This window comes from Palaemon carinicauda, chromosome 5, assembly GCF_036898095.1.
Source record: "Palaemon carinicauda isolate YSFRI2023 chromosome 5, ASM3689809v2, whole genome shotgun sequence".
Taxonomy (NCBI): Eukaryota; Metazoa; Arthropoda; class Malacostraca; order Decapoda; family Palaemonidae; genus Palaemon; species Palaemon carinicauda.
Genome location: NC_090729.1, coordinates 189,253,929 through 189,266,428, shown reverse-complemented (window position 1 = coordinate 189,266,428; position 12,500 = coordinate 189,253,929). Strand labels below are relative to the sequence as shown.

General features: G+C 32.7%; 1 protein-coding gene across 1 annotated transcript in view; it reads right to left on the bottom strand.

Annotated features, from left to right (window-relative positions):
• Positions 1-4,512: 4,512 nt before the first annotated feature.
• The window catches only part of LOC137641682 (phospholipid scramblase 1-like), a 10,997-nt gene continuing 3,009 nt past the window's right edge, over positions 4,513-12,500 (bottom strand). Inside the window, exons 2-6 of the mRNA XM_068374468.1 lie at positions 11,899-12,056; positions 11,497-11,714; positions 10,803-10,973; positions 7,634-7,792; positions 4,513-4,753 (exon numbers count right to left, since the gene is read on the bottom strand). Coding sequence (XP_068230569.1) covers positions 4,724-4,753; positions 7,634-7,792; positions 10,803-10,973; positions 11,497-11,714; positions 11,899-12,037 — 717 coding nt within the window. The 5' untranslated portion in view covers positions 12,038-12,056 and the 3' untranslated portion in view covers positions 4,513-4,723. The remainder of the gene's footprint in view (positions 4,754-7,633; positions 7,793-10,802; positions 10,974-11,496; positions 11,715-11,898; positions 12,057-12,500) is intronic.

The following is a 12,500-nucleotide window of genomic DNA, read 5'->3' as shown; positions in this document are numbered from 1 at the left end:
CCTCTGCCATTCATGAGCGGCCTATAAACCTTTAAACATCAGCAGCCATTGCCTGGCCCTCCTTGGTCCTAGCTTAGGCGCTGATCATATGTATATATGGTCAGTCTCCAGGGCATTGTACTGCTCGATAGGGCAATGTCACTGTCCATTGCCTCTGCCATTCATGAGCGGCCTTTAAACCTTAGTTCCTTTGGTCGCTGCAACCACAACATCCTTGTGAGCTAAGGATGAGAAGTTTGGGGGAGCCTATAGGGCTATCTGCTAAGTCATCAACAGCTATTGCCTGGCCCTCCTTGGTCCTAGCTTGGGCGCTGATCATATGTATATATGGTCAGTCTCCAGGGCATTGTCCTGCTCGATAGGGCAATGTCACTGTCCCTTGCCTCTGCCATTCATGAGCGGCCTTTAAACCTTTAAACATCAGCAGCCATTGCCTGGCCCTCCTTGGTCCTAGCTTGGGGGCTGATCATATGTATATATGGTCAGTCTCCAGGGCATTATACTGCTCGATAGGGCAATGTCACTGTTCCTTGCCTCCGCCATTCATGAGCGGCCTTTAAACCTTTAAACATAGTAAGTTTTCTTCATCGCCTACGCCCTTTCCTTAAAGACGAGACGACAAACGAACGCACGCAAAGTCTCTCCAGGATGTTGGACATTCCTATTTAAGATCCTTTCACGGTAGGAGTTCGTAGGACTTCTTTTGGCCACGCCCACCGATATACGTTCATGGGCAGCCATGTCCTTTACCTGACCTCTACGGGTTTTTATGCTTTATTTTTACAGGTAATATTCAGGTTTTTTACCTTTTTGCTTTTTTATTAGTTTTTTGACGTTTTTTTGCTTTTTAATGTTTTTTTTTTATTGTAACTTTTTTTTTATCAACCGTATCTATATAAACATATTTTACCCTTTTTGATTTTTTTATGAATATATTTTACCTTTTTGCTTTTTTATGAATTTTTTTGACGTTTTTTGCTTTTAAATGTTTTTCTTGCTTGTAACTTTTTCTTGATCAACCGTATCTATATGAATGTATTTTACCTTTTTGCTTCTTTTATGAATATATTTTACCTTTTTTTTTTTTTATGAATCTATTTTACCTTTTTTGCTTTTTTATGAATTTTTTTGACGTTTTTTGCTTTTTAATGTTTTTTTTTTTATTGTAACATTTTCTTGATCAACCGTATCTATATGGATATATTTTACCTTTTTGCTTTTTTATGAATTTTTTTGACGTTTTTTGCTTTTTAATGTTTTTTTTTTTATTGTAACATTTTCTTGATCAACCGTATCTATATGGATATATTTTACCTTTTTGCTTTTTTTATGAATATATTTTACCTTTTTGCTTTTTTATGAATTTTTTTGACGTTTTTTTGCTTTTTAATGTTTTTTCTTGATTGTAACTTTTTCTTGATCAACCGTATCTATATGAATATATATTACCTTTTTGCTTTTTTATGAATTTTTTTGACGTTTTTTGCTTTTTAATGTTTTTTTTTTTTTTATTTTAACATTTTCTTGATCAACCGTATCTATATGGATATATTTTACCTTTTTGCTTTTTTTATGAATATATTTTACCTTTTTGCTTTTTTATGATTTTTTTTGACGTTTTTTTGCTTTTTAATGTTTTTTCTTGATTGTAACTTTTTCTTGATCAACCGTATCTATATGAATATATTTTACCCTTTTTGCTTTTTTTATGAATATATTTTACCTTTTTGGTTTTTTTTATGAATATATTTTACCTATTTGCTTTTTTATGAATGTTTTTGACGTTTTTGCTTTTTGATGTTTTTTCGTGATTGTAACTTTTTCTTGATCAATCGTATCTAGCCTATATGGATATATATTACCTTTTTGCTTTTTTTTGTGAATATATTTTACCTTATTGCTTTTTTATGAATCTATTTTACCTTTTTGCTTTTTTATGATTATATTTTACCTTTTTGCTTTTTTTATGAATATATGTTACCTTTTTGCTTTTTTTATGAATCTATTTTACCTTTTTGCTTTTTTATGAATCTATTTTACCTTTTTGCTTTTTTATGAATATATTTTACTTTTTACTTTTTTATTAATATATTTAACCTTTTTGCTTTTTTTATGAATATATTTTACCTTTGCTTTTTTATGAATATATTTTACCTTTTTGCTTCTTTTATAAATATATTTTACCTTTTTGTTTTTTTTTATGAATATATTTCACCTTTTTGCTTCTTTTATGAATATATTTTACCTTTTTTATTTTTTATGAATATATTTTACCTTTTACCTTTTTTGAATGTTTTTTTTTTACCTTTTTGCTTTTAAATAAATGTTTTTTTTTACCTTTTTGCTTTTAAATAAATGTTTTTTACCTTATTGTTTTTTTTACGTATCTTCTTGATGTCCACTTTTTCTTGATCAACCGTATCTAGATGAATGTTTTTTTTTTTACCTTTTATCTGATTTTTCTTTGTTTTTTTAATGTTAACCTTTTCTTGATCAACCATATCTATATGAATGTTTTTTACCTTTTCGATTTCATATGCTTTTTAATGTTCACTTTTTTTTATCAACCGTATCTATATGAATGTTTTTTATTTTTTTTTTCTTAGGTTTTTAATTTTTTTTTTTTTTTTGCTTTTTTATGTTTTCTCTTTGCGTCCACTTTTTCTTATAGATGGTTTTTTTTTTACCTTTTTAGATTAATGTTTTTCAATGTTTTGACCTTTTTGCTTTTTTTTTTCATTTTCATTTTTTTTCTTGGTTCTTATCGATTTTGAGATATGACACATTCCCTTATAATCAAACCATTGTTCTCTAGACTTGGGTAGTGCCATAGCCTCTGTATCATGGTCTTCCGCTGTCTTAGGTTAGAAATCTATTGCTTGAGGGTACACTCGGGCACACTATTCTATCTTGTTTCTCTTCCTCTTGTTATTTTGAAGTTTTTATAGTTTATATATGAAAGATTTATTTTAATGTTATTATTATTCTTAAATTTCTCTTGTAGTTTTTCCTTATTTCCTTTCCTCACGGGGCTATTTTCCCTTTTGGAGCCCTTGGGCTTATAACATCCTGCTTTTCCAACTAGGGTTATAGATTAGCAAGTTATAATAATAATAATAATAATAATAATAATAATAATAATAATAATAATGATGATGATGATGATGATGATAATAATGATAATAATAATAATAATAATAATATAATGATGATGATGATGATGATGTTAATAATAATGATAATAATAATAATAATAATAATAATAATAATAATAATGATGATGATAATAATAATAATAATAATAATAATAATAATAATAATAATAATAATAATAATAACAACAACAAATATACTTGGTTTTGCGTTTGTAAACAACAGTTGTTACCATTCTTTCCTTTGAACTCGTATACTTAATAAATGATTTGCTTCTCAGGAGGCAAAACAAACAACCACTCAAGATTAAGTTGTTCTGATGATAAAAGATAAGGAGTAAAATTCTTAGATATTACATTTCTCTTGACATGACACATAGTATTTTTTATCTATTTGTTAAATATCTATAGCTGTATATATGTATATATATATATATATATATATATATATATATATATATATGTATATATATATATATATATATATATATATATATATATATATATATATATATATATATATATATATATATATATATATATATATATATATATATATATATATATATATATATATATATATATATATATATACATTTATTTATTTATATATATATATATGTATATATATATATATATATATATATATATATATATATATATATATATATATATATATATATATATATATATCAGCATCATCCTCATCCTCATCATCATTATCCTCATCATCTTCATCATCATTATCATCATCTTCATCATCATCATCAGCATCTCCTCCTACGCCCATTGACGTAAAAGGCCTCGGTTAGATTTCGCCAGTCGTCTCTATCTTGAACTTTTAATTCAATACTTCGCCATTCACCATCTCCTACTTCACGCTTCATAGTCCTCAGCCATGTAGGCCTGGGTCTTCCAACTCTTCTAGTGCCTTTTGGAGCCCAGCTGAACGCTTGGTGAACTAATCTCTCTTTTGGAGTGCGAAGAGCATGCCCAAACCATCTCCATCCACCCCTAACCATGATCTCATCCACATATGGCACTCGAGTAATCTCTCTTATAGTCTCATTTCTAATCTTGTCTGCCATTAAACTCCCAATATTCTTCTGAGGACTTTGTTCTCAAATCTACTAAATCTATTGGAGATTGTTTCATTGTCATACCATGACTCACATCCATAAAGTAACACCGATCTCACTAAACTGATATACAGTCTGATTTTTATATGTAATTTTGATTTCCAAATTTTACATAACCTAGCCATTGTCTAGCTATATATATACCAGACAGTTGCTCCTTATTATACAGGGGAGAAAAGGAAAACAATAAAAATATCAATAATTATCACAATATATTCCATTATAACATACATAATTAGTAACCATATTTCTATTTTCTCGTCAACTCACTCGAAATATATCTCTCACTCATCCATAACATTTCAATAGCAAAATGAATCAAATATTACTCAATGTGACAATCAAAGTTCTTGCACGGGCTCATTGCTCGAAATCCGTCACTGGCCAATTTGGAACAGCTTCGACATTGCGAATATCTTGTTGAGTTTTCTGCTACTCATTTCTTTCGAAGTAGATGAAATCCTGAAAACAAGAATAGAAGTGATATAGCCTAAATATTCTAAATATTTATAATAATAAAATATTCCAAATATTTATATTTATAATATTTATAATAAAATATTCTAAATATTTATATTTATAATATTTATAATAAAATATTCTATATATTTATATTTGTAATATTCATAATAATAAAGTATTCCAAATATTTATATTTATAATATTTATGATAATAAAATATTCTAAATATTTATATTTATAATATTTATAATAATAACATATTCTAAATATTTATATTTATAATATTCATAATAATAACATATTCTAAATATCTATATTTATGATATTTATGATAATAAAATATTCTAAATATTTATATTTATAATATTTATAATAATAAAATATTCTAAATATTTATATTTATAATATCTATAATAATAAAATATTCTAAATATTTATATTTATAATATTTATAATAATGAAATATTCTAAATATCTATATTTATAATATTTATAATAATGAAATATTCTAAATATTTATATTTATAATATTTATGAAAATAGAATATTCTAGATATTTATATTTGTAATATTTATAATAATGAAATATTTTAAATATTTATATTTAAAATATCTATGATAATAAAATATTTTAAATATTCATATTTCTAATATTTATAATAAAAAAATTCTAAATATTTATATTTATAATATTTATAATAATAAAATATTCTAAATATCTATATTTATAATATTTTTAATAAAATATTCTAAATATTTATATTTATAATATTTATAATAAAATATTCTAAATATATTTATAATATTTATAATAAAATATTCTAAATATTTAATATTTATAATATTTATAATAATAAAAAGACTCAAACTTGTCCCTGTTATATGAATATTCGCCTTTATATATGAACTGTATACTATATTTCTTATATAAATCGACTAGATTTATTTCAATGTTGTTACTCTTCTTAAATTATTTTATATCAATTTTGCATGGCTTCTTTTGTAGATTATTTATTTCTTTATTTCATTTACTCGCTGGACTATTTTTCTCTGTTGGAACCTCGGGCTTATAGCATCTTGCCCTTCCAACTAGGGTTGTAGCTTAGCTAATAATGATAATAATAAAATAATACTTTTAATGGAATGGTGCATAAATTTGAATATATATATATATATATATATATATATATATATATATATATATATATATATATATATATATATATATATATATAACCGATTACAGATTTAAAGGTCGCTCATGAATGGCAGAGGCAAGGGATATGACAACGTCCTAGAGACTGACCATATATACATATGATCAGCGACCAACCCCCCCTCTCTATCAAGCTAGGACCAGGGAGGGCCAGGCAATGGCTGCTGATGACTCAGCAGATAGACCTATAGGCTCCCCCCAAACCCCCCATCCTTAGCTCGCAAGGATGGTGAGGTTGCAGCGACCAAAGAATCTAACGAGTCTGAGCGGGATAAAAAATAAAAAAATATTCTTATATTCGACATTGACAATATGATTATCTAATCGATTCTTGTTGTTTTTATCTTCAATTCAAATTGATTCTTTATCAGTGAAGGCAACTCTATACAAAGCACTTATCAGCTTATCGACATTTTTAATGGTAAATCCAACATTAAATGATAGTGAAGCATTTACATTCATTTTGCTTCATTGAATGAATGAAAGCAAATATCAGTGAATAATAATTTTTATAATTTTTCTTTAAATTACAATGAGGAATCTGGAGTTTTGAATTAACAAGAAATACACTTAACTTGTGTAATTAAATATAACGACCGTTTCCAATTTAATTCCTTTTTCAATCATTAACACTTTATAAGAGATAATGCCTAGCGCTAAGGCCATGACTTTATATGTAATTTTGAATGAGGAAATAATATCTACATAGGTAGTATGTTGGCCGAGGCACCAGCTACCCGTAGAGACACTACCGCGAGAGAGTTATTGGGTCCTTTGACTGGCCAGAGAATACTATATTGGATCCTTCTTAGGTTACGGCTCATTTTCCTTTTGCCTACACATACATCGAATAGTCTGGCCTATTCTTTACATATTCTCCTCTCTCCTCATACACCTGACAACACTGAGGTTACCAAACAATATTTCCTCGCTGAACGGGTTAACTACTGCAATGTAATTGTTCAGTGGCTACTTTCCTCTTAGTAAGGGTAAAAAGGACTCTTAAGCTATGGTAAGCAGCTATACTAGGAGAAGGACACTCCAAAATCAAAGCATTGTTCTCTGATCTTGAATAGTGCCATAGCCACTGTACCATGGTCTTCCACTGTGTTGGGATAGAGCATAAGATAGAATAGTGTACCCGAGTGTACCCTTAAGCAAAAGAACTGTAATCCAAGATAGTGAAAGTCTATGGTACAGAGGGTATGACACTACCCAAGACTAGAGAACAATGGTTTGTTCTGGATTGTCCTTCTCCTAGAAGAGCTGTTTACCATAGCTGAAGAGTCTTTTCTACCATTAGCAAGAGGAAAGTAGCCGCTGAACAATTACAGTGCAGTAATTAACCTCTTGAGAGAAGAAGAATTGTTTGGCAATTTCAGAGTTGTCAAGTGTATGAGGAAAGAGGAGAATGTATAAAGAATAGGCCAGACTATTTTCTATATATGTAGGCAAAGATGAAATGAGCTGTAACCAGAGAGAGGGATCCAATGTAGTATTTTCTGGCCAGTCAAAGGACCCAATAACACTAGCGGTAGTATCTCAACGGGTGGCTGGTGCCTTGGCCAACCTACTACCTAAATTACCCACTGAACAATTACAATGTAGTAGTTAACCCCTTGAGCAAAGAAGAATTGTTATGACCAATAAAAACTAATACTCACGATCAAAAATGCTGCTCCAAGTACCAGTGCCTTGTAACGTGCGTCTAGCGAGGGATCGAAGGTAACGCAAAAATTGTCAGCATCCGTGAAGCATTCTGTGCAGCATCCCTTCCAGGTTCTGCGGATGCTCCCCTTTGCCATTCCTTGTGGGTCCATGACCTGTAAGGAGGGCAAGAGATTACAGGAGCATTAAGGAGGCTATAAAATTATAGGAGTACTAAGGCAGGGTGTCCATGACCTGTAAGGAGGTCAAGAGATTACAGAAGCACTAAGGAGGTCAGGATATTCCAAGAGCACTAAGGGGGTCGATCACGGGACCACTAAGGAGGTCAGGATATTCCAAGAGCACTAAGGGGGTCGATCACAGGACCACTAAGGAGGTCAGGATATTCCAAGAGCACTAAGGAGGTCAAGATATTACAGGAGCACTAAGGAGGTCAGGATATTACAGGAGCACTAATGAGGTCAGGATATTACAGGAGCACTAAGGAGGTCCAGAGATTACAGGAGCACTAAGGAGGTCAGGATATTACAGGAGCACTAATGAGGTCAGGATATTACAGGAGCACTAAGGAGGTCCAGAGATTACAGGAGCACTAATGAGGTCAGGATATTACAGGAGCACTAAGGAGGTCCAGAGATTACAGGAGCATTGAGGAGGCTAAGATATTCCAAGAGCACTGAGGAGGTCAAGATATTACAGAAGCACTAAAGAGGCCAGAAAATTACATGAGCACTAAGGAGGTCAAGATATTACAGGAGCACTAATGAGGTCAGGATATTACAGGAGCACTAAGGAGGTCCAGAGATTACAGGAGCACTAAGGAGGTCAGGATATTACAGGAGCACTAATGAGGTCAGGATATTACAGGAGCACTAAGGAGGTCAAGATATTACAGGAGCACTAATGAGGTCAGGATATTACAGGAGCACTAAGGAGGTCCAGAGATTATAGGAGCACTAAGGAGGTCAAGATATTACAGGAGCACTAATGAGGTCAGGATATTCCAAGAGCACTAAGGAGGTCAAGATATTACAGGAGCACTAAGGAGGTCAGGATATTACAGGAGCACTAAGGAGGTCAAGATATTACAGGAGCACTAAGGAGGTCAGGATATTACAGGAGCACTAAGGAGGTCAAGATATTACAGGAGCACTAAGGAGGTCAGGATATTACAGGAGCACTAAGGAGGTCAGGATATTACAGGAGCACTAAGGAGGTCAGGATATTACAGGAGCACTAAGGAGGTCAGGATATTACAGGAGCACTAAGGAGGTCAAGATATTACAGGAGCACTAAGGAGGTCCAGAGATTACAGGAGCACTAATGAGGTCCAGAGATTACAGGAGCACTAATGAGGTCAAGATATTACAGGAGCACTAAGGAGGTCAGGATATTACAGGAGCACTAAGGAGGTCAGGATATTACAGGAGCACTAATGAGGTCAGGATATTACAGGAGCACTAAGGAGGCCATGAAATTACAGGAGCACTAAGGCAGGGTGTCCATGACCTGTAAGGTCAAGAGATTACGAGAGCACTAGGGAGGTCGAGATATTCCAAGAGCTCCAAGAAGGCCAGAAAATTAGAGGAGCACTAAGGCAAGGTATCATAAGATCTTCTAAGCTTTTCTTATTATTATTTTTCATAATGACAGTCTTCAGAGACTGACGGTTAATAGTGTGGGGTTCCGGGCCACATCCAGTTTCTTTAGAAATCCATCACTTTTTGATGCTATTTTAAGTAGCACGCTCTTCTGCACAAGTCCTGGGTTATATCGGCTCCTACCTTCTCAAGATATTATTATTATTATTATTATTATTATTATTATTATTATTATTATTACGAGCAAAATAGCAACCTAATTTGGAAAAGCAGAACGCTAAATTCCCAGTATCCAATAGGGAAGTAGCCAAGTGCGGAAAAGATACAAAGTAAGAATAAACTATTAAAAATAAATTAAGATGAATAGAAATTTTAGGTAAAAAGTATTTGCACCAATTTGGAACATCTGCAGTTTCATTGATTCAACGATACAGTTATTGCTTTGTAATAAATTTTTCATTCAGATCGATCCCCTACTATCCCAACTAGGGTTGCATCTTGGATAATGATAAAGAATATAATAATAATAACATCAGTGGTGATAATGACCATCATAATAATATGTAGTTCAATTAGATTAACAATAAATTTACCATAATTACACTATCAAACTTTCTAAGACCGTTGTGGTGTACTGGTACAGATACCATATGATGCTAATTCTATGTTATGGTAATCATATTAGTGTCAAGAAGTCTATTGAAATTGGTTTCATTACTTGAAATGTAGTGTTTTGTTTTCAACGGATATTTTTTATATATCTTATTTCATCTATTATTGATTAAAACCTAAGTTTCAGTATGAAAATGTAGATGTGGCAAATTTTTTGCCCGGTGTTCCAGATCTGAGTGTGAGGTTCCTATGCTTTGTATTGGGATTTAAAAGGTCACGGTCAATGTTCTTAAGAGCTACTCGCTTTTGGTCGCCTACTGTGATATCAACACCACGGAGTGTCCTGAAAGGAGCTGTTCGATCAGTTGGAGGACCAGAAAGGCTTCCCTCATTTCCAGGAGGTTTATGTTGCAATGCCAGTATCTTATGTTGCAGTATTTACTTTAAAAATTAATGCAAAGACTGATAAAGGAATGTATGTAAATAATACATATATAGGAAGGAGTACATAGAATCGGGAATGAAAATAAAGAAGTAAAGGAGTGTATTTAGAAAGCGAAGCTTTTTCTTCAACTCGCAAGGTCACAAACAAATCTTCCTAAGAAGGATTATCTCTGCGGAAATCATTTAAAGGGCATTACACATAGATCTAACACCTGTATTTTCTACCTATCCCCACCATAGCGATCTTAGAAAGTTTGACAGTGTATAAAGGAGGAAATGTCCTCCTAGGAAATAATCCATATGCACAAATAAAGGTTATTAGAGACTACTTTTGCACACATCTAGAATTGCTATAATCAGCTGTGCATTTCTTTAATGATTTATACTATTCTGATATAAAATCAAAAGGAATTAAAAATGACAGAACATGAAATACATCTTATGACGCTCAAACTGTTAATGATAAATCAGCAACTACAATAAAAATTTAAATAAAATTCCAAATAACCTCGAAAACAACGTCACTTCCACAACTGCAAGGGCAGCAAGGGGCCACGATCTTGAACACTCGGTCACCAGAGGCATTCTTGACTGTGTAGTTTGTGGCCATTGGCATGCAAAAGTTCCATTCTTGGTGCATGGATCCCAGCAACTGTCCATAGCTGAATATTTCCATTTCCTGCAGTTGAGTAAAGAGAATGAATGACAGTTTGAAGTATAGGAGAGGTTTGTACTCATTCATAAAAAGCTCTCTGGTTACTGAAACACCATCAGCGATTAATCACAATTCACCATGTCATTTCTCCTCCAACTAGATTCCCATCTGAGCGAACTAGCCATATCCCTCCACAGGAGTTAGAAAACTATCAGATAAGATCCAAGAAAGTAGACTGAGGTGGTATGGTCATGTTATGAGAAGAGATGAACAGTATATTGGGAGGAGGGTGATGGAAATAGAGGTACAGGGAACGAGGAGAGGGAGACTAAAGCGAAGGTGGCTGGACTGTATCAAGGATGACCTTCGATCAAAGGGATTAACCGATGATGAAGTGTGGGACAGAGGTAGATGGAGAAAGCTGGTCAGAAACATCAACCCCAGATAAAAGTGGGAAAAGACGCAGACAAAGAAGAAGAAGAAGCCATATCCTTCCTCTTGCCATATATTTAAGGAATCGTGCCATCATCATTCCAATGGAACTTACCTGGTTACAGCACGGTGTGCAACAGGAATTACATCGGAGAGGCCGGGCTATGCGAAGTACTTCAGCACCGTTGTTGTCAACGAACGGCATCTCGAACCCCCTGATGTTGCCGCAGCATTGTCGAGAACAGAAGTCGTTGTCCTCCTGCGCCCAGAGAAACTCTTGCCCCATGGAATTCTTCAGGATGTACTTGTTCTGCGCCTCGCATCCGCTCAACACTTCATCCACGGAAGTTTACATCGTTCATAGGTTTGAGAGCATAGAAGAACGAAATTTTAGGACCTAAACCATACATACTTTTTAATTTGGCTTTTATTTATAACCAACAGTATAGAAGCACACACTAGATATCTCTTAGTTTTATTTGCAATTTACTGGTTGTAAAAACGTGAAATGTCTTACCTTCACAGACAGATATGATTTGTTGGATGATAACCTGATCAAGCTGTGCTAAGTATTCCAAACCAGGAGGTATGTGGTGACTACCACCCATGGGAGTCATGCCATATTGACTCCTGGGTTCTACTGTTATAGGTTCCATTTTTCACTTCTGCAGTTACCTGAAAAGGAGTGTAGAAGAATATGAGATAAACCGAGAGGAGGGGTCAAAGCCAATCAGCCTTTTGAGGGTCATTGGTTTTTTACTTCCTTTTGACTTCTTAGAGATTGGACATGGATCGTACGAAAAGATTTTAGCACAATTGAGGTTCTTATGAACCATAAAGCAATTGTATTTAAGGCAATTTGAGACTGAGAGGCCTTTTACACTTGCTGGTCCCAGTCCCAGATAAAGTCAAGAAGAAAGTCACTGTCGGCTGTTTAGTCCACTAGTATAATTTTGTTTTTTTTAGATAATGTGTAGGTATTCCTGACATTTTACAACCATTTGCATCACAAACTAATAACGGGCTGCAAACCATAATGCAATTTAACACAATTCCTCAGACATTATGCAGAAAAAGAAATTCTAGCTAACCATATCTTTTACCATTAGTCACTAAACT